The 27513-nt window shown below is 44.6% G+C and overlaps 2 protein-coding genes across 2 annotated transcripts; one reads left to right on the top strand and one right to left on the bottom strand.

Annotated features, from left to right (window-relative positions):
- Positions 1–392: 392 nt before the first annotated feature.
- Positions 393–9106, top strand: pde6c (phosphodiesterase 6C, cGMP-specific, cone, alpha prime). Its single transcript, XM_030098907.1, has 22 exons — positions 393–954; positions 1780–1932; positions 2949–3038; positions 3214–3354; positions 3457–3531; positions 3617–3681; positions 3909–3975; positions 4088–4135; positions 4329–4478; positions 4637–4780; positions 4933–4998; positions 5170–5325; positions 5838–5945; positions 6031–6140; positions 6229–6316; positions 6401–6501; positions 6691–6798; positions 6978–7041; positions 7179–7253; positions 7373–7456; positions 8360–8513; positions 9069–9106. Exons 1-22 carry the CDS (start codon positions 487–489, stop codon positions 9104–9106), a joined length of 2553 nt encoding a protein of 850 aa, XP_029954767.1. The 5' UTR covers positions 393–486.
- A 3447-nt stretch (positions 9107–12553) lies between these two features.
- fra10ac1 (FRA10A associated CGG repeat 1) lies at positions 12554–26641 on the bottom strand. The gene is made up of 15 exons (XM_030097997.1): positions 26583–26641; positions 26121–26200; positions 25939–26031; positions 25391–25436; positions 25039–25113; positions 24612–24614; positions 24296–24378; positions 23875–23959; positions 23035–23080; positions 16207–16320; positions 15124–15166; positions 14732–14874; positions 14575–14625; positions 13244–13322; positions 12554–12726 (listed from the first exon to the last, which is right to left on the bottom strand). The coding sequence occupies exons 1-15, from the start codon at positions 26598–26600 to the stop codon at positions 12684–12686; spliced, it is 1002 nt and encodes a 333-aa protein (XP_029953857.1). The 5' UTR covers positions 26601–26641; the 3' UTR covers positions 12554–12683.
- Between the last annotated feature and the right edge of the window lie 872 nt (positions 26642–27513).

Below are 27513 nucleotides of genomic sequence, written 5' to 3'. Positions count from 1 at the left end.
TGAGACTTTTACCATTTCAGAACTTTGTGTCACCAAGTTTTTGCATTTTTTTCAGACATTTTAGCTATTTTAAACACGGTTTTGTAACAGTTTCACCCATTTCCTACTTCTGAGAGTTAATTTTAGGTGTTTGACAGGAGTGTTGCAGGTCATTCCACCTGCCCACGCTCACTCTCTCGTGCTCGGAGGGATTTCCCAGTATAAAATGATCAGCGCCGGGATTTGCGGGTTCAGGGTGCTTAGAGAGGGTTTTAATGTCATGACGTCACATTAATTAGCGGCCTCTCTGATCCTTTCAGCCCGTAAGCCGCGTGCGGCGCTCTGTGCGGAGGACACGGCACGAGCCCGCAGACTCCACTGGACACCGTGGAGGGGATGAGCGCGCGCTCCTGAAGGCCAACGCCGCTCCGCCGTTCGGAAGTCCGGGTGATGGTTTTGAGGAGGAAATAAATCAACAAATACTCGTCCAAAGGTACCAGTCGAAAAATGGCAGACAAGGATAGCGTGGAGAAGTACCTGGAGAACAACCCGCAGTTCGCCAAAGAGTACTTTGACAAGAAGGTGCGCGCCGAGGCGCTGACCGCAGCCTTCTCCGGGACCGTGGACGTGAAGGACACCGCTTCCTTCAAGGATGTTAACGCCATCCAGGAGGCCGCCATCATCTTCGAGCTGGTGCAGGAGCTGCAGAAGCCGGGGAACATGGAGCAGTCCATGCACAAAGTGCTGCAGAGGATCGCGCTCATCCTGCAGGCCGACAGGATGGGCTTCTTCATGTGCCGAGGCCGGAACGGGATACCTGAGCTCGCCACCAGCCTCTTCGACGTGACCCCCACGTCCAAATACGAAGCCAACCTCGTGCATCCGCAGTCGGAGATCGTCTTCCCTCTAGACATCGGGATCGTGGGTCACACCGCGACCACCAAAAAGCCGCAAAACGTACCGGACGTGACCAAGGTGAGAAGTGCGCACTTTGCGCGCGCGAGACTCTGGAGGTGTGAGAAATAGGAGCAGATGAAGGAACTGAAATCAAACCCCCCCCCCCAAAAAAAAGAAAAAAAATTCCAAGGAATTAAAGATTGAAGACTGCAGACTTCAAGAATTGAATAACTAGTATTCGTTTTTGTTTCCAAATGTGTTCAAAAAACATGAAAAAAAGAGAGATTCCATTTATTTATTTGGCTCGTTGATTGATTCAAACTTTGCATTTTCCCCACATCCAAAAACAATTCCATTTTCTACACTCATGACATGCAGAACGTTTAATTTTGATTATCACAGCCTTAATAATGAGGGGAAAACGTTCCACTAAATAGAAAACGGCTTTATTTATTGTTTAGAGATATTGCTCTTTTTAATAACCTAAAATGTGGGGGATAAAATAAAAGAAAACGCTTATAATATTTCAGGTAATGTGTAATGATATAATATATTGAATTCAATTTTTTTTTTTTTTGTATTTTATTCTTTTATACTGTAACTCACCATAAATGTATTGAATTTGCAACAAGATTGACAGTGAGTTTTTTCTTGCATCCCTTCCCATAACCTCTAATACCTAAGATGGTCAAACTATCTTAGCAACTGTAAATGCAACTGAATAAAAGTCATTATGTATGTATTCTGAATGTCAGCCCGGCAGGTAGGCGAAGGAGACTTAAAAGAAAAGCATTATCTTCTAAATAAAAACACTGCATGAGCCATGCCGTTTCACTCTTTGAGAAAAGAAAAACTCACACAAGTTTTAACTTTCTCTTTCTCTCTGTCTATCTCTCGATCCAGAATCCAAAGTTCTCTGACTTTGTGGACAAACAGACTGGATACTCGACCAAATGCATGCTCACTTTCCCTCTGGTTGCTGAAAAAGAGTGCCTTGGAGTCATCATGGCACTAAACAAAATAGGAGCTGACGCTTTCACCCCAGAGGATGAGAAGGTACCGATACACACCTATCTGCACTGGTTGTGAGGTGATTTTGAGAACGTTTGAATTTCAGATGCAGGAGCAGCAACATTGTTTTAACACTGAAATAGCCCCGTGTTACTCAGGGATTCTCTTCATCATATCCAATGCCGCCTGTCTGCTACTTGGAAAAGCCTTTGCTCGACCGCTTGAATGTGCAGCTAAATAAAGAATATTGCTGTAATTACATCTTGCTGGCAGGGCGCAAAACACTCCTATTATGTCGGTGGGAGCCAATCATGCCAGGCCCACTCAGAGAGGGCTGCTTTTGTGGATTGAACTTGATGAAAGGGCATAATGCTATAACTAGAAATAAGTTCTATCTGTAGTCTGAATCGGAGAACATTGACAGCTACCTCTGAAGCCACGAGTTCACAATGTGGGGCAATTCCACAAAGAACAAACTGGGTCAGATAAAAATGATGTTTTTGCATATTATCGAAGTCGATTCTTGGTTATTATGGGGATTTTACGAGGACTGACGACGAGAGTTAAGAGATCTAAATAGAAGATTGCTGGAAATGAAACAGTGTCAAAGGCTGAAACTACTAAGATGCAAGAAAATGACTGGCTTTTGGGCGGATGTGGTGATTTCTCAGTGTGTTTTCACTCTGCACAGTACCGCTGAGTGAAAATCTCACATATCAAAAGATATATTTATGTATTCAAGCAAAGCACTCTCGTGATTACTTGACAAGCGGCAAAGACTGTAATAATCACAGCAGTATGGGAGTTTTATAAGCCTGGAAAGAACTAGGAATAGTATTTTATCTATGCAAATGTAAGTGTAATCGCCAGGTAAAGCTGACTTAAATGTAGAAAGGCTATCTGAAGATTAACATATAAGGAAGTGTCTAATCTAATTAGTCTTATTCAGCTTAACTTCTATGGTAAATCAAAATATTTTAAGAGGGGAATGCATCTTAATAATGCAGTACTGCCTTTACTTGTCTGTGTTGATGAACTCTCTTCTCTGATTTGGTCCTCAGCTCTTCCACAAGTACATGAACTTTGCCCAAGTCATCATGCTGCAGCACTACACGGCCTACATGTTCAATGTGGAGTCAAGGAGAAGTCAGGTAAATATACACGTCTCTGTTCAACATATTGAAATCAAAGTGTCTCTTAGGTCAGGAGAGGTGAGCGAGAGTCGGTGGACTCCCACAGTTAATCCATAATGAATACTAACAACAACAAAAAAAAAACCCTTTTGCTTGATGTTTCTCCCTCCCATCGCTGTTTCTCTGAACCCAGGTGCTGCTCTGGTCGGCCAGTAAAGTATTTGAGGAGTTGACAGACATCGAGAGACAGTTCCACAAAGCGCTCTACACCGTAAGAATCTACCTGAACTGTGAACGATACTCAGTGGGCCTGCTGGACATGACCAAGGAGAAGGTGGGTTGACTGCAACGTTTTACAGAAAGATTTTTTTTTTGTGTGTGTGTGTCAGGTTCTGTCTTCAGCAGTAAAATAATTGGTTACAATCACATCCTGCAGGAATTTTATGATGAATGGCCGGTGAAACTGGGAGATGTGGAACCTTATAAAGGACCGAAAACACCTGACGGCAGGGTAACACTTTTCTTCCCATTTGATATACCTTCCTTTTTATAAACACGTGGCTTGCTCTCTGTGACACTTTTTTTTTTCAACACAGGAAGTCATCTTTTACAAGATTATTGACTACCTCCTGGAGGGCAAAGAAGAAATTAAAGTCATACCGTAAGAAACTCTGAATATTTGCTGCACATACTCACAGTTATGTAATCGAATGCACATAAAGTTAGAAGCTGTGGATAAAAGGCTTCGATTGAATTAACGAAATCAGTCAAGAACAGCTGTTGCGGACCATGAAATGATGAAAGCCTTTCGAAGACCAACACAAAACTCAGTAAATGTGCATATTTAATGCTGTCTCATGCACGTGTGTCTGTTTTGTGTGTTTGCAGCGGTCCGCCTGCAGATCACTGGGCTCTGGTCAGCGGGCTGCCTACCTACGTAGCAGAGAATGGCTTTGTGAGTGTTAATCATTGACGTGATAGAGGAATTCAGAGTGGGAAAGCTGAGCGTATCAAAGGTAAACGGTGACGTGTTTGAAAACATCAGATCTTCATGTGGCTTCCTGCAGATCTGCAACATGATGAACGTGGCTGCAGACGACTACTTCACTTTCCAGGTGCGACAACTTTGGTCGTTATCTATAATATATTCACATACAATAGGCTCAGAACTGCAATCGCATGCTTGCAAACCATGAAATACACGCCAGTGTCGGTTCTGATCGCACTTGACTTGTGTTGAGGCGAGTAGAAAAGCACCCTGGTTTTTTTTCTTTTCTTTTTTTTTAAACTTGCTTCTGTGTCTTTCAGAAAGAGGCCGTGGATGAGACGGGCTTTGTTATCAAAAACGTCTTGTCGCTGCCGATCGTCAACAAGAAGGAAGAAATCGTCGGCATCGCCACTTTCTTCAACAGGAAGGACGGCAAACCGTTTGATGAGCACGACGAGCAGATCACTGAGGTAACGACTCCTTCTGTCTTCACCTCCCGCCTGCGTCAAGCATTACAGATATCATGTTATTTATGCTGTCAGTTTGTCACATTCGCGGAAGACTCGACACGTGTGTCGTCTTTTGATTGCGTTGCGTGTTCACGATGAGTTTCTGCTGTTTGATCCAGGCGCTGACACAGTTCCTGGGATGGTCAGTGCTCAACTGCGATACCTACGACAAGCTGAACCGCATGGAGTGGAGAAAAGACATCGCCCAGGAGATGCTCATGTACCAGTCCAGATGCACCAAAGATGAGCTGCAGTCCATTCTGGTCAGTATCAGAACAACATTCTGTGTTTTGAATGGAAATAAAGGGCGAATGCGTCATCTTATTTCACGCCAGTCCTCTGTTTGTAGCTAATATCAGGTCAAAAATATTCAAGCATGTTTGAATATTTTCTTCTTGTTCTTTTTATTCACCAGAACACCAATGAGAAGTTTGGTTCGGAGCCTGAGGACTGTGACCAGAAAGAGATGTACAAACTACTGGTACGCTTTGTTTTAACCAGAATTACATCCTAATGTCATTTTTACAATCCACACAATTATCCTATCAAAGCCAGTACAAGCAAGTTCAACGCCAAGGAATTATTTCGCGTCTTTTCACAACGCTACGGAACAATTCACAAACGTGTTGCGGACGGCTTTGTCTTTTTATAGAAAGCAACCTGCCCGCCAGCTAACGATGTCCACGGAGAGGATCTGTACCTGTTCTCCTTCAGTGATTTCCCCGTTACGGAGTTCGAGCTCATCAAATGCGGCATTCGCATGTTCTTTGAGCTCGGAGTGGTTGAGAAGTTCAAAGTTCCTGCGGAGGTGAGTTTGTACCTCTGCTCCAAACAGGGTGTTTGAAGACACGTCAGGCAGGGAAACCTCACTCCATTGTTCAATTGATAATGTAAAAATGTCCCATTACTTTTATTTGTTGACCCCACATTTCAAATCAGTGTTTGACTGAAGAGGATATATTCAAAACGAGTGGACAATCCTGGTCAGATATAAAGTGTGGGTGCTTTAAGGCACGTGAAAACCAGGAGAGACCTACCGAGGGCGTGCAGGAAATACACAGCCTGATCTATGAATCTTCTGGATAACAAGAAAAAGTTTGGAACCAAGAAGTCGGCCTTTAATGAGACTGTCGAAGCTACAAATCTGAGTGATGCTGGAGTGCAGTTGTGAAAAGTGAGTGGGTGTCCCCGGGCATCGGGGCAGAAGCGCAATTATGACTCAGACCGCATTAATGTTTAAATGACACAATTTTTCATCTTTATTGCTTTTTTTTCCTCTTCATTTGCCTTTGAGTAACGCCCACCGTTTGCCCCTTTCAGACGCTGACCAGGTGGATGTACACCGTGAGGAAGGGCTACCGCGCCATCACCTACCACAACTGGAGGCACGGGTTCAACGTCGGCCACACCATGTTCTGCCTGCTGCAGGTGACGCTTGTGCCGTTCAGTGCGAGATGAGATGACTCATCGTTAACGCGCAGAAGCATGAAGAAGACTCTTTCCTGTCTTACAGACAGGGAGGCTGAGGAAGTACTACACCGATCTAGATGCCTTTGCCATGGTGGCTGCAGCTTTCTGCCACGATATCGACCACAGAGGAACCAACAACCTCTACCAGACAAAGCAAGTCGAAACGCCCTTCCTGGCACGTCATACACGTAAAGTATGGAGATCATTCTTCCTCATCGGCCGTGTCTTATTCGCCCTGCAGGAGCGCGTCGCCTCTGGCTCGACTTCATGGCTCCTCCATCTTGGAGAGGCACCATTTAGAGTACAGCAAGACGCTGATGGCTGAGGAGGTGAGTCACTTCGCCGGCCGTTAAATCAAAGCGCCGGCCCTTTACGGCGCCCCGGAGAAAGATAACACCCGTTTGTTTTTGCAGAGCTTGAACATTTTCTGCAACCTCCAGAAGCGTCAGTTTGAGAACGTGCAGCACTTGTTCGACGTCTGCATCATCGCCACTGATCTCGCCCTTTACTTCAAGTAAGTTTCAGGAAACGAAACAAAACGGCGCGGCGACATTTAGACTTAAGGTAGCTGTCAAGGAAAGGGAGGCGAGTGAAAGCTGTCGCTCCTGCTGAAAGTCAAAGTGTGTCAGTCGACTTGTGTTGTTTTTCCGCACGTCTTGCAGGTTTTTATCAGAGTGTCTCTCTTTTTTGTTTCCTCCCGTAGAAAAAGAACCATGTTCCAAAATATTGTGAATGCCACAGAGCCGATGGCAGAAGAAAAGGAGGCCATTGCTTTCGTCTCCAACAACCCCACCAGGAAGGAAATTATCATGTACGTGCCGTAACTGATTTAAGCGGGAGACGACACGAGCGGTTGAGCGAAGTCTGTCTAGTTTACCTTCGATATGCATTTATGAGATCTCTGAAGCAGCGGGCCCTCGCAAATCATCGGCATCAGCGGCGGAGTGTCATCTCCCTTTCTCCGACTGACTGTCTGTCTCCCACCTCCAGGGCCATGATGATGACGGGTTGCGACTTGTCAGCTATCACCAAACCCTGGGAGGTGCAGAGCAAGGTGAGTTCGCTTTACTGGCTTCCAGCAGGCTGCAGTGGAAAAAAAAAAAAAATGAATCGAAGCTCACAGGAAAAGCGGAATCCTGTTGGAAAATATGTTTGAAATCTGTTTAATCCTGTTCAATGTGGTCCGTTTAGGTGGCTCTGATGGTCGCAGCTGAATTCTGGGAACAGGGTGATTTGGAGAGAAGTGTTTTGGATCAGCAACCAATTGTAAGCGCCCTGCACCGCTTCCCCTCTCTTCTTCCTTCCTCTCTGTCTGTTTCCATCACGGCTTCTAAATGTTTGTGAAAGATTGTAAACTGGAAAACCTCCTCCTCTGTCTCCCACAGCCCATGATGGACAGAAATTGTGCCGAACAGCTACCCAAGATGCAGTGTGGCTTCATCGATTTTGTGTGCTCATTTGTATACAAGGTAATAAAGCACTTCTTACTCAGTCCGGCCCCACCAATTTTCCCGGGAAGGAGGAGCGGTGTGGTCATTATAAGCGGCGGAGGATGAGGCGGCCGTGTGAAGCGGAGCGCAGATATGGACTCTGCACAACAGGGAGTTCGCTCCGCGCTGCAATAGCTCACCTGTAAACACTCTTTAAGAGGAGTGTAGCCGTTTAGTTCAGCTGTGATTTAATTCTCACAAACGCAAAGCCGAAGCCTATTAACAAAAGGAACGAAAATATGAGTTATTTTGATTTGATTTTTCTACAAGTCCCTACAAATATAAACTATCCAAATGGCCTAACTGAGCCATTAACTGTGTTTTAAAGCCTGATGTAGTATGTGTGACTTTTGCCTTAATGGCACTCACACCACCTCAATAAAAGCTGGATTTTAATGCCTATAGTTTTAACAAGGCACTCGTAATAAAACAGAACAGAGGACTGTCAAAAAGCGGTCGATTTAATTACCTCTGCTGAGAGCCGAATAAGACGGTGGTATATGGGGAAGCCAGCAAGGCACGCAAGCCATATCTATACTGCAGTCAGAGAACTCTCCTACTGACTAAAAGATGAATGTTGAGTTAAATAATTTCTCATGCGCTCTCGACATTTGCTTTCCAGCGGCGTTGCTGTCACTGCAAGCCTCTCATGTTGTATAACAGGATGCATAGACATGGACCTGTTGAACCCATCTGGCCTCAGCAGGAATGTTAGTGAGCTGTTTGTCAGTCAGGATGGTATTTGGACAAGAACACACACATGCCACATCCATACACAATGACCGGCGGTGGAAGGGGCCATGCCAAAACAAGCCTTCTTCTCGGTGTTTCTCCTAAGTGTCCCACACCATGAATAACACATGTTTATTGTCATTTTGTCAGGAGTTCTCCAGGTTCCACAAAGAGATCCAGCCCATGTTTGACGGTCTGAACAACAACAGGTCACACTGGAATGAGCTGGCGCAGGTTTATGAGGCGAAGATGAAAGCTATCGAGGAGGAGAAGAAAAAACTAGAAGAAGCGGAAGCCAAGAAAGGTAAAAAATACACAGCTTCTCATCTCAGTGAGGCGGAAAAATGCATGATTGTAGGGGCGTACTTTATGATTGCTTCACATGTGAACAGTAGGAGACCCATAATAGTTCCTTGTGGAACCTCACCATTCTTTTTTTTTAACCTAGCTGGTGGTGGTGGTGGCGGCGGCGGCGGCGGTGGCGAGGGAGGAAAGTCAAAGACCTGCACCATCTGTTAAGGTTCTCGGCCGCTTGGATCTGGACCGACGGCGTCCGTTCAGGACGACACGACGCTAGTCTCCCCGGGTCCGACGGGTGGTCTCTTCCCCGGACTGGCCTCGTCAACACCAGTAGTTCTCTCTGGACATCTGCTGTTTGCTTCGGTGCCGTCCGGCCCAGCCTCACCTAGTCTAGCGTAGTCAGGTCTGGTCTGCAGTGCAGCCTGGATTAGACCAGCCGAACTATTCTTCAGGGAGGGGAGAGTCAGAAACTTCATCACGGAGAGTTGGGAATCTGATTGCAGGACATTTCTGAAGACGTGGCGGATTTGAGACTTCCTTCTTCCTCCGCTTTGCGCAGCATATGGACATTACACTTACTCTCCTTCAACTCAATAGCGATCGAAATATTAAGTTTGTTCAACCATTTGAAATCCGTGGTTGAACGAGCTTGAATGCAACTATTAGCCAGTTGTGCTAAAATACAAATACAAACTTCTTATTTTGCATAGCTGATATCGGATTCTGCGTGAATGGGGTGTATACATGCCAAAACTGTAGCATTCATACCTACTGACAGTTAATGTGAGATCTAGTGGAACTGTAGGTCACACAATGCACTTAGCTGCTGCTGTCCAGGCAGCGGCAGGCCTGAAAATGGGGGATGAAGGGAGGCAGGGTCATTGATCACAGGGGTCAGCGGAAGGGGTCTCGATTATGGGTTGTTTTAAAGGTTGAATTCAAATTGTTATTTTCAGAGTTGCGGTACATTGGGATAAAAAAATAATGTGGTAACAGAGTTATGGTTGTATAACAACAGAGTTGGTAAAAATCAATGTTCTCTTGCCCCAAAAGGATAAGTTGTTTGAAGCTATAGTTATTTTAATATTCAACTTGTCGATATACATATATTTTGGATTTATTGGAGTATTTTCTACTTAAAATGTCTTCAGGGGAAAAAAAAGTTTGAGACAAGCTTTAAATGTTTAACATTCTCACTCAAAATGTGCACTAAAATTCAGGGATGGAGAATTTATTTTGTTTTGTTTTGTTTTGTTTTGTTTTCAGCTTTATGGGACATCTTGAAGCTATTTGGATCTGGGTGTGAGAATCAAAACTAACTTATTTAAAATGTGCATATTTCACATGTATATAGATTATGGAAACATAGAAACTGTATAATGTAAATTGTATAAACTAAATGATAAATGAAGCATTGAAAAAAAAAAAACAGACTTGAGGGTTGTGAGAAGCAACCTTTGCTTTTTCTAAGCAATCGACAGTCCAGCAGTGCAGTAGATCTACCTCTCCTGTAAGAAGCTTTGATAGGATTTGATTTCCAGCCAGTGTTTGGGATCCACACGGCTTTAGACTTTAAATACCCTTCTTACAGAGGAGGCAAATGAGGCTACCAAAGCCTTATCATATGTATGCGCAGACGACTTTGTGTTTGTAAAGACGCCGCTGTAGACTCGATTGTGCGACGGTACGGCCAAAGTTCTCTGCTTCCTTCTTTACTGATGCAACAGTCGGAGCGATCGTGCAACACCTGCTCGGCTCAGCGTGCATGTATACCTCTTTGTGTGGAGATAAATTGAACTCATCCTGTTAGGCATCTGAGTTTACGGCGCGACCCCGGCGCACCCTCCGATGCTCCTCCTAGCAACGTCCCCGCAAGGGGCAAAAAAGCAAGCTGCGGATCTCCAACTCCACTTACGCAATGTCATCCCCTCTAATCAATGGGGCATCAATCCAGGACACCTAATCCTATCAGAATGGCTTTGGGACTACCTGGAACTTCATGGTCTGCCGCTTTGAGGTGAAGCAAGTGGCTGTTGTGATCACTGGGTTCAAAACTGAGCATAAACACACACCCGATCAAGTCCGTTTCAGTAATTTTACATTTTCTTTTCATTTTCTGCTGCAGATATTGTATATAAAAGCTTTTTCCACCAGTTTTGTCTCCAGTGATGAAAACAGGCTCCTGCATTTCCTTTCATTTCTTCATGAGACACTCAATAACTCACTGTAAACTTTCTACCTAACCCCTAAAGCGTCATTCAGACATTAGCAATCGATCGTTTGATGTATGAAATGACCTCTGATGTATGTATGTGTCATGAGATGTAATATGTGTAAAAGCAAATAAAGGAATTTATGGAGGTGAAAGAGTACAGCGCAATCCCGTTTTCTCATCAAAGGAGAATGCAGCGCATGCGAGGGCTTTAGTTTATCTTTTGTTCAGGCTTGACTTATGCACATGAAGGTGGGACAGTGACAAAGAGTCAGCCGAAGAATCCTCGGGCTTAGCCACAACAGCGTTCACTCTTAGTCATATATCGTGCAGGATCTCAGGGGCTCCAAAGCTGGATGAGCCTCTGAGGAAAGAGGATCAGTGGATTGGTTCTGATCCCTGCTCGATACGACGCTGTCTGGCTGCGTTGTTTAGAGCTGCGGCTGCGACCGGCCAGGAAACTGGAAACTGTCGGATGTATGTATGCATAGGATGGCGTAAAAAAAATCATGAGTGCACCCCCTCAGTCGAACCCGCTGTCCGCTGTTGCATATCCAGCACTGCATTCGCAAAGCGCGACGCAGCAGAGGCCTCCCGGGACAGGACGGGATATCTGACATGAAGAAACGCAGAACAAGCCTTGTAATCTGTCTTGGGACGTTTCAGCTTGTCAACTCCTGCACCAACACGACCTTTCATTTGCCAAACAATGCGAGGGTCAGCGAGGACGGAGCTGTCTTCTCTTCAGGCAGGAGCCCCTCCTCTCCTCACAGAGTCTCACAATCCAGACATAAGAGCCCCTCAAGTCAAAGGGATTTATGGAGATCTATACCTTAATGCTGTGCTGTCAGTGGATTGATAGATGTTTGAACTGTTGACTTTGTGACTTTTGAACTTGGGTTTTCATTAATACGGAAGGTGTGACTGTAATAACTTAAAACTCAAAAAAACAAAAAAAAATCCACTCTACATCGACGTGTTGTAATGCTGGATTCTTCAAATCCTCCCTGGAAAATCTGTACGAGCTTTCTGCACATGTGCCGCCAAGAAAATTTATCTGAGAAAGCAGATGTTGTTGAAAACAGAATTGATCAACTGCAAATGCGTCCAGGTGTGCGAGTACAGCCAGGGGCCAAATCACCGCCCAGCCTCCACTCAGAGACACGCTGTTTCTGCTCAGTGTGCTACACTTAACCATCTGTTAGCTCGCGTTGACATGAATCACGCCGTACAAGACTTCTCCCGAGAGCGCGGGGAGGAGGAAAACTCCGCGGCGCGCAGAGCAGCGAGCGGCAAAAGTAATTGTCTTTATTTAAGCCAAGATCTGCTTTAATCTCCCACCAACCTCACGCAGTCTCCCTTCTTCTGCAACTTGAAATCAAGGCAGCGCTTCGATCGGTCTTGTCTCTGCTGCGCACACACACACACACACACACACACACCCATTCATCTGTCTTCCATGCTGCTTTATGCCGTCCAGGGTCGCGGGGCAGTGAAGCCGATCGTAGCTCTGGGTAAAAGCAGGACATGTCCTGGAGAGGTCACCTCTCAGCCCAAGGGTTTTTTCTCGGCTTTGGACGTTTGTGTTACTTAAGATAGAAAACGAACAAATGCTATATGACTTGTTATGTATTTCTGTGGACGATCACACTGATCAGCTATGAACAGACTGAGTCACACTGTGCATCTCTGGGATGTGCTGGAAGAACAAGTCAAACGTGACATTCACAGGATGTGCTGCTCACGCCTCGGTTCCAGACTAACGCAAAACACACACAACCTCTTCACAGACAATCCCTTGAACGTTGTAAATAAGAGGCTTAAAGGCATTTTAAACATGTTTATTTCTGCGACATACAGTGAGATAAACCTACAGGAGACTCAGGCTGAACATGGGTGCTGTCAGCGGGACGGGTGGAGGAGTGCGGTCGCAGCAGGGGGAACCCGCTGACGGCGGCGGATTCAAAGGAACATGTCTTCAAAGTACTCATCGAACTCCTCCTCCCTAGACAGGCAGAACAGAGAGAGAGAGCAGAGGAGCGTTGGGTGCGCCGTTGACACGAACCGCTAAAACACCTCTTCACGAGACCCCCTGAGCAACTCCGGCGCTGCCGTAATGAGACGACACGAAACCGCGATGGCAGCACGAGCAAACAAACAACGGGGAGGAAATGATGACAATTTAAACAAAAAGGGCAAACAGACCAAAGCGAGCAGCTCCTGTTTGTGCTCCTCATAACCGTCCCATTACATTTACATAAAACGTGACGCTCATCTCAAACATAATCATCACCATGCCCCGAAAAATAACGCACGTAAGCTATCATTAACTTCTACTGTAGGAGAATAAACTCGGCGGTTTCCGTGACTGTCCGGCGCTGCCGGTGGAGGACGGCTTTGGTCAAGGGCGTGTAAGTGGTCTACTTCCTGAGATCCCGGCTAAGTCCTGACAACGGTCTGCGGAGGTCTTACGGGGAGCTTACCGGGTGAGATTTAATATGACTGTCAGCCCGTAAACTCACCTTGACTTTTCCTCCACCGCGGGGGCCGGCCCTCGCCAGTGGTCGGCGTCCGATTGGCCCTCCGGTCCGTCCGCGTCGTCTAGATGGGAAGGTTTTGGAGATGAATCAGTCAAAAGAAAACCCCAGAGGTAGAAAGATAGTAGAGAGTAATATTGTGTAGTTTAAGGCGAATTTGCAACTTTTTTCCCCACATGAATCGATTTCATTCTCACGGCGGAGGTCTGAACCCTTCATAAGTCTGTTTTTGTAAATGACGGAGTAAGAAATGAGTCTTCGGTGTGTCGTTCTGGTCTTCGTCTACCAGCTTCTGCACTTCTTTTGACCCGTTTTTTTATGTAGCCAATCATTTTCCTCTGTGTCAGAACATTCGTGCGCCTATCCGTGCATCATGCAGAGCAGTTTGGCAAAGTACAGATTCAAGTCCAACTTTGTTAAAATTACAATTTGCATGTTTTCGTACATTTTCGTGTCTGCCGGCTTGCCGCCAGATGTTCGACTCAGATTTTGACTTAACAAACGTCAAACATGCACAAAAATAAAAGCTATACAAGGACTTGCACGGCACCAAACAATCACGAAGCATCATCATAAGTGCTGACAAAAACTCAGAAAAAAACAAAACAAGTGATCTTCGGGGTTACTTCTTTAAGAAAGAACTGGTCTAATGTTTTATTGAGCGAGAGAACGGGCAGCTTCAAGTAGCCAGACACAGCCTTAATTATTGAGCAGCTAAAGCAGGCAACAATCTGATGCAACAGAAATGCATTGCTCCCAAAATACCTCAGGTTAACTGTGGGCTCGCTGCAGCTTGACGAAATGTCAAAAAAAAAAAAAAAAAAAAAAGTGCTTGAATGTGACACTGCAGCAAGTTACATGTTATACATGTAATTTATGTTAATGAAGCTTCATTTTGCACAACTGGCACTCCGGATGAAAAGGAGGAGAGAACTGTGGGAGAGTTTGCGTTTGAACCCCGCTGCATGACGGCGAAATTGCCTTTATGCAAGGACGCAACCGTCTATTCATCTATTCCAGACTCAAGCAAACAGAGCAGGGACATGGGGGGGGGGGCACGGCAAATGACAACACAAAGAAATGAGCAAAGTGGGTTGAAAAAAAAAAAAAGAGGTATGGAAGAAAAACAGACGTGCTGTCGGGTCCATTAACATGAGCTGAAATAATGGATGTGCTGGTGTGTTTCCACTCGGCGGGGTCGGAGGAGTGTCTCAGCCTGAAGGTTTGTGGGAGGAGATCACAAAACTCCCCAAGGTGCATGTTTTTTTTGTCATTTTTTTTTTAAGTTGTGTGTGTGAGGAGGTTATGAACGCCACCTTTGTCCGAGTTTTCAGAGTCCCCGGAGGTGCTGGAAGAGGGGGAGCGATCTGGAACGAAAACATGCAAAACAACAATAAAACAAGGGACTCGTGAGCAAATAGTAAAGAACAGCTTCCCAGAACAAAACGTGAATGAGGTGGGAAACATTTTCACCTCTGTGCCTCTTGTGTTTGTGCTTCTTTGAATGTGAAGACGACCTCCTCCGCTTCTCCTTCTTCTTCCTCTTCTTCTTCGCCGGCTCCTGGTTTTCCTGCGCTGAACTTCTGGGTCTCGTCTTCGGCTTCACCTCTTTCCTCCTGAGCAGAAAAAAAACCCCACAGATCTCAAGATCGTACTGATGATCGGCTGAACACAGACTGCGTCGGCATCACAGTATCTGTTGGATGTGAATCGCGGCTTGGATTCTTAAAGCAGCGACTGTCCGTGGTGACCTGTCCTACTTTTTAGCGGTGGAGTGAACGCTCTGTTTAGAAAAGCAGTCGCGAGCGAAAACAACAGCAGCTTAAAGTGAAGAGGAAGATGAAATGCGGGATAATTACTCCTACCTGTGGTGGTAGTTGAGTTTGAAGGAGCATTCGGGGCAAAGTCCTGAAACAGAAATAAAATAACTGTCTGGAGCAGTTGGCATAAAGGTCTGCAGAATTTATTTTTTCATTGTTTTCGCAGCAAAATGTTTTGCACTGGATGAACTGTAAGGAGAGTCGACAGGATTATTAGTCAGTCTTTCACAACAAAACTTTTTCATCATGCATGCTCTGAAAGAAAAACTTCACTTGTGCGGTTTAATCTTGATCCTTTGTGGCTTTGAAGGAAAAGGCTGAATAAAACTGAATAGAATTTAGTGGTTAAAAATGCTGAAATTAACTTCCTTTAAATCATGTATTGGTTTTTATCATAAGTTTCTCTCACTGAAGGAAACTTGATGTCCTTGGCTCCAAATCTGCTTGTTTCCTTGTGACACATTTGCAAAGACTTCAAAAACAGGGCTAAGTGATTTTTATTATCTATCTGGCTGATACAGAAATGTCTTCAATGGGATGTTTGATAGTTAATTCTACTGACATAGTTCCGAAATTGACAAGCCGATTCGGTAAGAACGCAAATCTCTCTTGACTCTGTTCGATATCGTCCGAACTTCTGCCACATTTCACTAATCGATCACTCTTCCCTGGCCCGGGCAGCGCGGCTTTAAGCACCGGAGCTTCCAGGTCGGATATAATTGCCGTTGAAACGCCGGGAAACTGTCATAACAAAGGATTGAGAAGTTGCACAAATTGGGAAACATTTTTCAGTTGAGGTGGGGGGGGGGGGGGGGGGGGGGGGGGGGGGGGGGGGGGGGGGGGGGAAACAACATGTCTGGAGGTGACCTGCTGAACCGGCTTGTTAGAGGAGTCTGTCATTTCCTGCTTGAGCGATCTCGCCATGACTGGTGGATCCTCCAATTACCGCAATTATTTTAACAGGATTGTCTCCAGTATGATACCTGAAGGAGGATTATTATGAGTCGGGTCTCAGACGGGCGCCTCGGTGGAGCGGCAACCATGAACATGGACGCACACACGCGCGCACAGATTTTTAAAAAAAAAGATCAATTAGACAGATTAGAGCGGTAATGTCATTGATCCTACGGAGTTTGACGAGGGCGTTCCTCTTCTCGCCGTGTTCAACGTAGGCGAAGTTCACCTCCCAGCTCTTTAGGCCCTCGTCCGACTCGCAGTGCTTGTTTCCACACTGGAACTGACCTAGAGGGCAAAATTCAAAAAGATAGGAATACACGTATTTTTACATGTGAGGAATTCTTAATTTAAAAAAACACGACAAAAGAAGGGAACAGGTTTTATTTTGAAATTCTCAAAATACACATAAAGCCTTGTGCTCTTATTATACACTGTATTTATCTAACATGTCGGTGAGGACTTCTCAAAAGCCTTCTCCAACCCCGGGTGTATCACTCCACCCGTTCCTCCTCCTCCTCATCTCCCTTTCTCTCCACCTTGCCCCGTCCTCTCGGGCCACCCTCCAGCCGCTGCACAGCCGGCCTGTTATCCCCTCCAGGAGCTTAAGGAGGCATTGATCTGGCCTCCGGGGTTCCTCAAGACGGCGGCAGGCGGCAGCGAGTGCGTCAGAGCCGTCCCATCCTGGCGCCGGCTCAGGACGGGCCTCGCTCCGAGGGGGGCGAGAGAGAGAGAGAGAGAGAGAGAGAGAGAGAGAGGCCTGCTCTCGGCGGCGAGCGTTCCGGCTGAGGTGACGCTGGCCGGCCGTGGCGGCTTTGGGCCAGAAGGTGAACTTTCACCTTCGCGTGTTGTTAGATTAGACGTCTATGACGCAAGAGAGACAAGACATCGCTGGATCCGTCCTGGGATTTCAGTTTGTTTTTCCTCTCGTGTTTTTGTTTGTTTTTAGGCTTTTTTTTTTTTTCTTTCTTTTTTTTTTGCTGTACTTGAACCTGCAGTTAAAATCTACAGGATTGACGCGAGCAGACATCTCCCGGTGCCAGACTGATGCTATGATTACTGACTGACACCCAGAGAATCCTGCAGATCAGTGACGTCAGCCACAGCTCTCACGCCAAAACATTTCTCACACACCTACAAAAAAAAAAAAAAAGGGACTTAAAAGCCTGAGCTTTGCACGCAAAGAATCATCGTCTTTAAATAAGGTATTCGGTCCCCTCGCTGCTGCGGAGACGCAGCTCAGAGTCAAATATTAAAGAAGGAGATCTATTCGAAGGTTGGGTGTGAACGTGTTCGGTGCTCCGGCGGCACGCAGGCGGAACCCCAGCAGAGACGAGTCGATATCAATCGTTTTCGGGCAATTTTCTCTGACAAAATAAATGTCAAAAACCAAGTATAATCAAGGAAACAATCCTTCTCGTATTTGTGATCGTCTTCAAGCCTCTGGCTTGACACATTTTCCCACATGAACACTAATAACCGCAGTCCCTGTCCTGAAAAACCCAAAAAAATACAGCCGACAACGGGTATTTTATTGAGGAGCGGCGGGTTTTCTCGCATCAGGTGAGCTTCACGTGCCGCCCGAGAGCAGCTGACACCAGGGCGGCCAATTAAACCCATTACTGGGGGAAACTCCTGTCCTCTTACGTCAATTGTTAATAATGCCACCGGCCAGCGGCCGGAGATCAAGGCGGATATATCCAGCGAGGCAGATGGCCGCGTGATTAACGCTCACTGGATCAAGCCAAAGGGCAGCGGCGGGAGCGAACGTGAATTTACTTTTTATTCACGCCTTCTTCCACTCAAAGTCTTCACGTAAATGTATAATTTAATTTATATGAGATCTACTGAAAAAAAAGTGAGATTTATTCATGAATATAAATAATGAGTTAGGAAACTAAATTCTGTGTAATCATTTATCCATATTTTTTTAGTACCTTGTTCTCAAAATCTCACAACATTAAAAGCTTCTCCCTATTCGCCATCATTATAAAACAACAAGTCTCTCAAACTGTGCAAACAAGGTCAGGTTTTTTTTTTTGCTCCTTCTTAAGATGAATTTTTAATCTATGCAGGTCATTTATGTAAAACTTTGACAGAGCCAGAAGCCTTTTGTTTGCATGTTATTATCCGAAAGGTAAAGTCCAGCAGCACAGCGGGATCGCAAGGACGGGACCATCCGGGAGAAACACGCTCTCCTCTTTCCCACCTTGCCAGGGATGTTATTTGAAGTTGTGGGGGCGCGACTTCTGAGCGAAGATGAATAAATCCAGGGCGAACCATCCTGAGTCCGTCTGAACTCCACAATCTCATTCTTCTACCTCGTGAAAGGAGAGTGAGGACATGTTGAAGATCCGATAAAAAAAAAAAAAAAAGAAAAAATCCAAGGTTCAGCCATTCATCTTCTGAAGCCAGGGTAACATTCGGGACACGTGCGTTTACATGGGACTTTTATTCATCTAGAAATCCGAATGAAGCCTAATTCTGCCCCCTGTCCAATCAGAATGCTTTGCAGACCCGGGCGTCTAAACACTGAATATAATTCAACTTCAACCGTGCTGCAACCGCTCCACCGCCGAACGCTGGGATGAAATGTGCGGACGAGTAAAACAGCAACTCTGCTGTTAGCTCGGTTTTACAAGCTTAACGGGCTAATGGTTGCAGATTTACGTTGAGCATTCAAAAAATAAGAGCACACATTGGTCTTTTAATGGAACTGTCAGTGGCGGGGGGGGGGAAAAAAAAAAGAAGAAGGAAAAAGATCACAAAATACTGTGCAGTTGCTTTTATATCAGGACCATCACGATGCAGTCCTCAGCTTTTACTGCCGGGCGGTGTGCAGCCGGCGTGCACGGCGTTCGGACTCCGCTCGGAGCCACACGCTCAGTAGTTACTGTGAAATGTGATCACTGCCGGCCGTATATACGTTGGCAGTCTCCATTGTTAGGGTAACTCTGAAAGCTTTGTGGGCTGTGGGCTAATTATCTATCACTCCTAACACTCCACATAAACTCAAGCAACTTTTCTTGGGGCTGCTCTATTTTGTCTGGCAAAGTAGAGCCCAGCAGGATGTGCTCTACGCTTTTTTTTAAAAAAAGGAAGAAAAAGACGGGGAAAAAGAAACAGAAAGGGTCTCACCTTTAAATTGGCCTGTCACTTTTGTTTTACTTGGGGAAGAAACTGCCGGGTTGCGATCGGCCCCGACGTTATTTGAACTCGATCATTTGTTGGTGTGTTGAATAGTTTATGAAGCTGGGAAATGCGTCTAAAGATGGAGCGGGATAACGCGATCAGAGCGGCGCAGGGACGGACGATTCGGAAAATACCGAGTTTAAATAGGTAAAAATGTCATGTCAAGAAGTGAAAATGGGAAAAAAAAAAAGGGTAATAATAGCAGTGAAAATGAGATAAAAACCCAAGGTCAGTGAGTCAATAGCATGAAAGAAGCATAATGTCACAGAGCAAAGCTTCACACTCTCACTCAAGTCAACTTTGTTCGTTACGCAGAGTCAGCAGAGGTTGCTCAGACATGATTTCTGCCCTGAAAGAACTCTAAGCTATGTTGAAACCTGTTTTTTTTTTTTTTTTTTCAAAGTCAGGGAAGTTACATAAGACTCCACTCAATTCACTTTGACAAGAGGCCCACCGAAAACCAGCCCACCTCTGACCCCTGACCCGCTTCTAAACCAAAGCTCAATTTATACCAGAAGGGGGGAACTGCAGGGAAATAAACTGACTTGAGGTGAGTTACTGCGCTCTAAACACTTGGCAAGAACATCTGGCTGGGTGTAAAGAAAACAAGAAAATAAACTGAAACACATGTTTGAATAAACCGTCAATTAATGGAGACCTTGTTTTAACGAAAAGCATCACTCACACATGGGGCGTTTTGTCAAAAGAAAATGTTATATCGAGCAAAAACTCAACAAATATCTCTTATTTACTGAGTTTTTCCACTTCATTTGTTTTCTGAAGACCACAAAATGCAGGTAGCCGTGTGTCGCTCAATGGCGGACAAGTACAAGATCTGGAGAAAGCAAGGATCCCACTTGAAGCACATCACAGCGCCAATTTCCATCCATACTAAGCCACGCATGTCTGAGCTGTGTGGGTGTCGGGAGCCCGTCAGACTACAAACGCGCGAGAGACGTTCGGGGAACATGAAAGCCACAGCATGTATCAATGAGGCGCAGATACATTAATGCATGGATTGGACGCAGCAGTCACTTTGAAGTTAATCTCTCTCTCTCTCTTTTTTTTTTTTTATTATTTACACATTCTCCAAGCCTGATTGGACTCTTTGGCGGGACGGCTTTGTGACCTGCGGGGGTTTAAGTTTGACACGATGCATTCAGGGAACTTATGTAAAGTAGAGCTTTCACTAAAACGGGAGAGGCATGAGTCATGAGTTACCAATACACATTTAGTGTAAGACGGTGATGATATTTCATTTTAATCCAAGTTAACTTCTAAACTGCAGCAGTCTCAGAGAGCAGCCCGGCTAAATAAAGATGAAATTGCCTATTTACATACCTAATTGTGCTTGAGAGTTGTTGATCTTGTATCTTATGCAATTATTACAGTGTACAATGTCGGTTAAAGCAAACAAACTGGCAAATGCATCGGGTGGCTGCTTGATCTACATCTACAGTTCCACTGGGACGGGAAAAGGGAAAGACAATTAACATGAAGGAAAAATAACACGTGGCCTCAACGCAAGAGAACTGATTTCAATCTGAATTCAATTCGGGGCCTGGCATTTTCTGTTCACTGTCAAACTACACATATCATTCTTGAAAGAAATCCTCAGAATGCAGCTGAATGAAGGCCTGTCGTGGGAGGATGACCCAGCAGAGGAGAGGAACGACACATTTTGGTCCCGCTCGCTGCTTGAGCCCACATCACTGTGGAGCCATGAAAAGAAAGGTCAGTGTTCTCTGTAATCCACCTCGCTGGGTGGAGTGGAGTCGGCATTACCCGACACCGACGCGACCCCCAGCGCACGGCGAGCGGCGGACGGCTTCCGGAAAAGGTGCCGGTGCTGAGCGGGGAGATGCAGGACGGGTTTCGAGCCCAGACAAATATCAAGTCCAGGTGCAGCGGCTGGTAAACAAACAAAAAGCCTGGGCTTATCCCTGATTATTAAGCTGCAGGCCAACTGCAGAAATGTGTATTCAGAAAGCTTGTTTTCGGTGCAAATGAAGACTTATTCTGTCTTTAACTGGAAGCGCTTTCTCTGCTTCTCTCCACTCCTAAACGTTGTTGCAGGGCCCACCTCACAGAATGAGATTAGTATTGATTTCACTGGGGAGAGTTTAGTGTCCCGTGCCCTGACCAGTACTTACCAAGTATTTCTCCGGGAATTATTAATGTACACAAATCACAGGCGTGACAGTTGAGGCAAAGTGCCTCTGACCTAATCTAATCCTGCTTCCTGTCGAGTATTGCTGCAGGGGGGTGAACTGTCAAGAGACCAGGATTACACACTCTTAATCTGGAACAATATATTGGCTTAGTCAGCTTTCTCAGACGCACTGTATGTTTGCGAGGCGGCGGCGGCGGCGTAAACACTCGCGCGTCGTTTGGATGTATAATAACCGTGTGAGCATATGAAGGCGCCGTCGGGCCGGGTCGGCGCTCCCCCCCCGAGCTGTTGATATTGTCCTTACAGGTAAAACCTATAAATATCCGCCGCCGCCTCACAAAGCAGCGGCGGCGGCAGCAGACAGGGAGGAGGTGTTGTACTAATCCCCGACAATTAATAGACAGGAGTCATCCCAGCTCAGCCAAACTGTGGAGGCAGTGCAGAGGTGGGGTGAGGATGTGAGGCATCGACAGGAAACACAAAAAAAATATGACGCGGCAACGAACGCGTTCACTCACATTTAGGTGGGGAATACTGGAAGGTTGAGAAGGGAAAAAAAGAAAAGCAGGAGGAAAGCTCGCTGAGAAGGAAAAGGACCAAAGATTTTGATGTGACGATCGTGTCTGTGGCTCTGGCTTCACATGAGAGGCGACATGTGAAGGGAAGCGCCCTCACTGGCTTATGGAGCGCCGCTCAGAGAGTCTTTATCTCTGTCACCATCTAGTGGAGGAGAAATCTCAACCATCCAGCACCACTGCACTGAATTAAAGAAATAACACAAACCTTCACTGGAGCCGAGTGTTTTGGCATTTTGCACATTGGGACGTGAAGTAAAATGTTGCAATTTCAAAGTAGTTTAGTTTTTTTTTTTTTTTTTTCATGCTATTTCTTGAGGTTAAAGACACGGAAGGTGTTTTTAAAGAGAAAACTCGGCTTATAAAAGAGCCCTGATGTCTGCTTCGTCTCTCCAAGGCTGCATTTCACAGCCGATAGCGTCAGTCGCCCTCCGTCTCCAAGACAATGACGAATCCGACAGGATGACATGTCGCTGGATTCACAGAGCGAGCTGAGAGTAACAGCTCCATCGCATGACTTCAGACAAAGCTCTGAACTGGAGGAAGTTTAAGCCCCAAAACCACAGCTGGTATCATCAATACCGACAATTTCAACACAAGCCTGAAGATAAAAAGTCATTAGGAGGGGGATCTATACAGCCGCATCGGCATCACGAAAGAGTATCTGTGGCAATCAGCAGGAAACGGAAGCCAGAAAGATTCATAACTTTGTTGAGGAAACATAGAAAGACATTATTGATCACATGTTGTTTTGAAGTATCAATAGTTTAGTATTGATCTCCACATCACTTCCCAACAAGTGAGTCAGATCTCGACAAATGGCTCTTCAATTTTACCCTGCGTTATGGGAAAGTGGCTACGGTTGCTAGGCAACCGGAGGACTGCTTCACGAGACGAGAGTGAGGCCAGAAATGTATGTAAGCTGGTTTTCGCTAGATTCAGTTCGCTTGTTTGGCCGTATCTCATGACTTCAGTCCAATAAGCCTGTAGTGGTGGATTCGTCTGTAAAAGCGAGGCGCAGAAACACGCTGGTCACCGGGATGATGAGGGTGTGTGCCATACCTTTCCCCGACACGACTTCGTTCTCGGTCCGCCAGCGAAATCCAAACTGTAGGGCACAAGGTGGGAAACAGCGAAATCATTTCTCCAGGGGGAAATGTTGCACACTTTCACTGAAGGAGTCCTGACAGATGGAGGAATTTAAACTGCATTTTTCATGTGGAATGTGAACTGAATTGAATTTAAATTGGAAAAAAAAAACAAAAACCACAGCTTGTTTTATACTGGATTTATTGTGGGTTAAAAATTGTGAGCATTATCCACCTGAAGCAGCCAGAGCGGGTTTATCAATGCAGCCGGCGATGTGACTTGAAGGGCAGAAAACTCATCAGCCCTAACAGAGCAGCCGGCGAGCGGGGCCATATGCACTCTGCCTCCCTGTTTAACATATTGTCACTTTTAAAGCTTGGCTCCGGACCAGAACGGCCCGGTGGCCGCTGGAGACCGAGCGCGGAGCCAAAACACATCGCACCGACAACTTTTGTCTTCACTGAGCCGGTTATGATGGAGATTAGTGCGAGTTAGCCCAAATATTAACCTTTACGCATGGCAACACTGCTGGGGCAATTAATTTGTTCTTTATAAATATTGGAGCACAATTTAACAATGGATCATCCTAGAAATACCTGGAAGCTGGCTCAGGTATTGTGTTTTATTGTGTATTCATGCTCATTCATTATTTTCTTACCAGAAGATTCTTCCAATTGAAAAAAATCCCCGTTATCCACAAGCATTGCAGTAATATTCTCTGCATCATTTGCTCGAAGCTAAACTCTTTCTGCTGCTATTATGCTTTGAAATGGATAATAAATCAATTATAATAATTTCGTTTGCGCCTCTCACCTTATTTTCCCTGTATCTGCTGACATCGGCTATGCAGTACTCTTTAAACAGCTTGTCGTAATACTTCTTGGCGAGTTCTTTCTCCCTGAAACAAAAGACGTCCGTGAGAAAGACAGATCGATGGCACGGGGGAATTGTGAACGCAGCCACGAGCTGTTTGGGCTTTCAGACAACTAATGCCGGTATTTTTCAGAAAAGAAGTGCCTTCTACAAAGCAGAGTGAATCGAAATAGCGTATAATGCGTGCTTTGATGTTATAGGCATCTATATCGCTCTAACCAGCACAAATAATTAATTAGAGAACAAATGAGCAATTTGGCAATGTTGTGTATGTTCAAGAACTGCCATGTTTCACGTCATGTTTAGCGATGCTTCATTGCAAGTGAAGAAAGAAAAGAACATCTTTGTTTCGGATGGTCACCATGTCATGTCTTCCTCGTCCTCGTCCCTCCAGAGGAAGCGGTGATTCTCTCGCAGCACATCCAGGTCGTTTTGTCTTTCGATCTGAGGGAAATTGAGAGATTAATTGAAAAAGCTAGAACCGAGAAGTACACAGAGCACCTCGGTATATACACTGTCACTGTTTAAGCCCTTTGTTTTTCAGCGACCCCACGTCTTTTCATCACCCTGCTCTTTCTTTTACTTCCACATCATTAAACAGGGTTCTGTTTTCACTCTTTATTGCACCTCATTATCAGATTAAGTAGCCCTGTTCACTCCTTATTTAAGGACTGCACTCCCTCACACTCATCTTTTCACCTTTTCATGAGGGAGCTATTAACAGAGACATCTTGCTCTTACTCTTAATTTCTCCATTTCTGTCCACCTAATAACCATATTTGAGACTAATTTGACTTACAATTTGCTTTTTTTTCACCCTATTATTATATTTATTCAGATTCAAATGAACAACTGTGTAACAGAATTCATGAATCTCTTGCCTTATGTGACAAAATGTAAGCCTTCTAAGGTTTGCTGCATTTTTACTTGTACATTTTCTGATGTTGGCACCATGATGACAGCGAAATAACAATTCTGAGCATAATAAACAATAGCAAATAACAAAATAAATCAAAAGAGTGTGTGTCCCCTATTCCTGGCGCAGTCTCATCCATTTGTGTCAGCAGATGATTCTCAAGCTTGACTGTGAAACAATACTTACACGGAGCGTTTGAAGTCGGCCATCTGTCCTCCATAGTACAGTATGTAGTCACCCACAAACTTCTTATGTCGCTCAAACTTCAGACATCTGCTGAGGGTCAAACTTCCTTTAAATGGTAGTTAATTAGCACGCATAAAATGTGTCCACATCTCCAAAACCTAATACCTTTACTTTAGGGGGATGTGGCACTTGGTTCAATACACAATAACTACATTTTTGACTTTGTGTTTCATTATGTAAAGATCCATGCAACACTGTTAGAATTTATTTATTATTTATAGCAATCTGTTCATTTTTTTTTTTTTTTTTTTGCCTAGCAGTTTGAAGTTCAGGCTGACAAAAGAAGAAGGATACAGCATTCAGTGATATGATGTGAGCTCTTCTGTTCCTGGCTTCCTCCCTGAAAAACAAGCAAGAAAGGTTTTTAATCTAAAACACAGAAGAAAAAACGAGAGAGAGAGAGAGAGAGAGAAAGAAACCATTCCATCCCTGGAGAGTAGCAATATTTGTTTGATTTTCCTAAATTTGAACAAGTGAAACTAAATCTGGTCTCACTAAAGTGTCTTTAATCTGTGAAAGCGGAACAATGCAATAGAGAGAAGTGACAGGACAATTATTAACACGTGAATAATGGTCCCATTTCATTTAATTAGAAACATAAATTAATCGATACCCTGCCCCTCTGGAGGGTGATTTTTACAGCCCAAAATTAAAACGGAAAATTAAGATTTCACTCATGTCAAGTGAATGACGTGTCATTCACATTGTGGAAGTGCATTATCAGTTTGATTGAAGGAGTTTTTTTTTTGTTTTTTTTTTTTTTAAGAACAGAAATAGAAGCGAGCATTACGACAATAACACGAACAGAATCATTTAAGGAGTTTACTGTAACTGTACATTACCTGTCCACTTCATTAGAGTGAAAACTACGATGTGCCACCTTGGAGTGGCGACTGTTCTGGAAGGGTTTCTGCAAGATTTCCTCCTCATGTTTCCTGTTGTTTAAGGACACAGAGATTCTGGGTGATTATAAGAAACAGCATGGCAGTAAAAGATGTAAAGAGAGGTTGTGTGATACTTGCACCTTTTAAGCCTTCCCTCTGAGGATTCTCCTCCTTCATCGCCATCACTAAAGTCGGAGTCATAACCCCCACTGCCATGAACCTGAGAAAAACACAATAATTCATTACTGTGGCTGGAGAGACATTCGATCACGTACGACTGTGTTCTTATTCACACGTGTAGGCGTGTTATTAATAATCCTTACTTACAAATAACCGCACTGACGTTTTTGTGAATACAGTAGTAATAAAGGCAGAAAAAGACCCCCCCCCCCCCCCCAAAAAAAATGACACGTTACATATTTATCCTCCTAAAAAGCAGAGAATTTAGTTGATCGACGGTGTAGTCCTGAAACACGTAAAAGCTTCATCCATCTTCCGGCTGTTTCCACGCGCACGGTGCCGATAACAAACGCACGAAAGGACACTTAAACCCTCCCAACATTCAGACCGGATCAGCTTCCCACTTTAAAATACACATTTACCTTCACTAGACTGTCCATGATCGACTCCCAATGTTTACATGGAGCAGCCGTCGCCGGGCGATGACGTCACACGAGAGTCGCAGATGGATGACATCTACGATATGTTTAGGACGCAATCTTGTTTTTGCTAATAATAATAATAATAATAATAATAATAATAATAATCATAATAATAATAATAATAATAATAATAATGATAATGATAATACACTTATTCATTTATTTACATTCACTGAGATTATTTTGGAAATATACTATAGATATAGATATTATATGGGTCATGGACTGCTTGCATCTACCTTGTTATGTTTATTCTGAAGTTTAATTTAGATTGTTGACTTTTGAAAAATATCCTTTTTTATGCATTTAACCATCCTATTACCAGGATGAGGTGTACAGTCACATCACGGCACTCCAGGGAGCTGCTGAGGGTCAGGAGTCTTGCTCATTGATCCACAGTGGTGACATGTTTACTGTGGGAACTGAACCTGCTAATTTTTTATCCCAAGTTTGTTACTCTAACCTCTACTCTACAGCCCCAACAACTTTCCAAATTGGTTCCGAAACACTGACACCTATTCTGTGATATATTTTTTTGTATCTTTTATTTTTCTAATAATCTATGGTTACAATGACAAAGAGCGTCAAAGTGTAGAGGCATGAGCTAATGTCAAAACCTGTAATTCGGTTGAAATGTTTGGGATAAAAAGGACAAGGTTGTGTGGATTAAAGTGTTTAATATTTTAAAAAAGATTATTTCTTGAGGATTACTCCAAATTATTTTCAGCATGATGTCCTTGTCTTTTTGACAAAGTGTGTTTTTGTTAATGATTCTCCAAAAGTGTTTGGAACTCTCCCCTCACACTGAGAGGGTTGTGGGTTCAAATATAGACCTTTTCATGTGCATGATCCTCCTTTCCCCTTTGTGCTC

This window comes from Salarias fasciatus, chromosome 8 (genome assembly GCF_902148845.1).
Source record: "Salarias fasciatus chromosome 8, fSalaFa1.1, whole genome shotgun sequence".
Taxonomy (NCBI): Eukaryota; Metazoa; Chordata; class Actinopteri; order Blenniiformes; family Blenniidae; genus Salarias; species Salarias fasciatus.
This window is presented reverse-complemented; position numbering and strand designations above follow the sequence as displayed.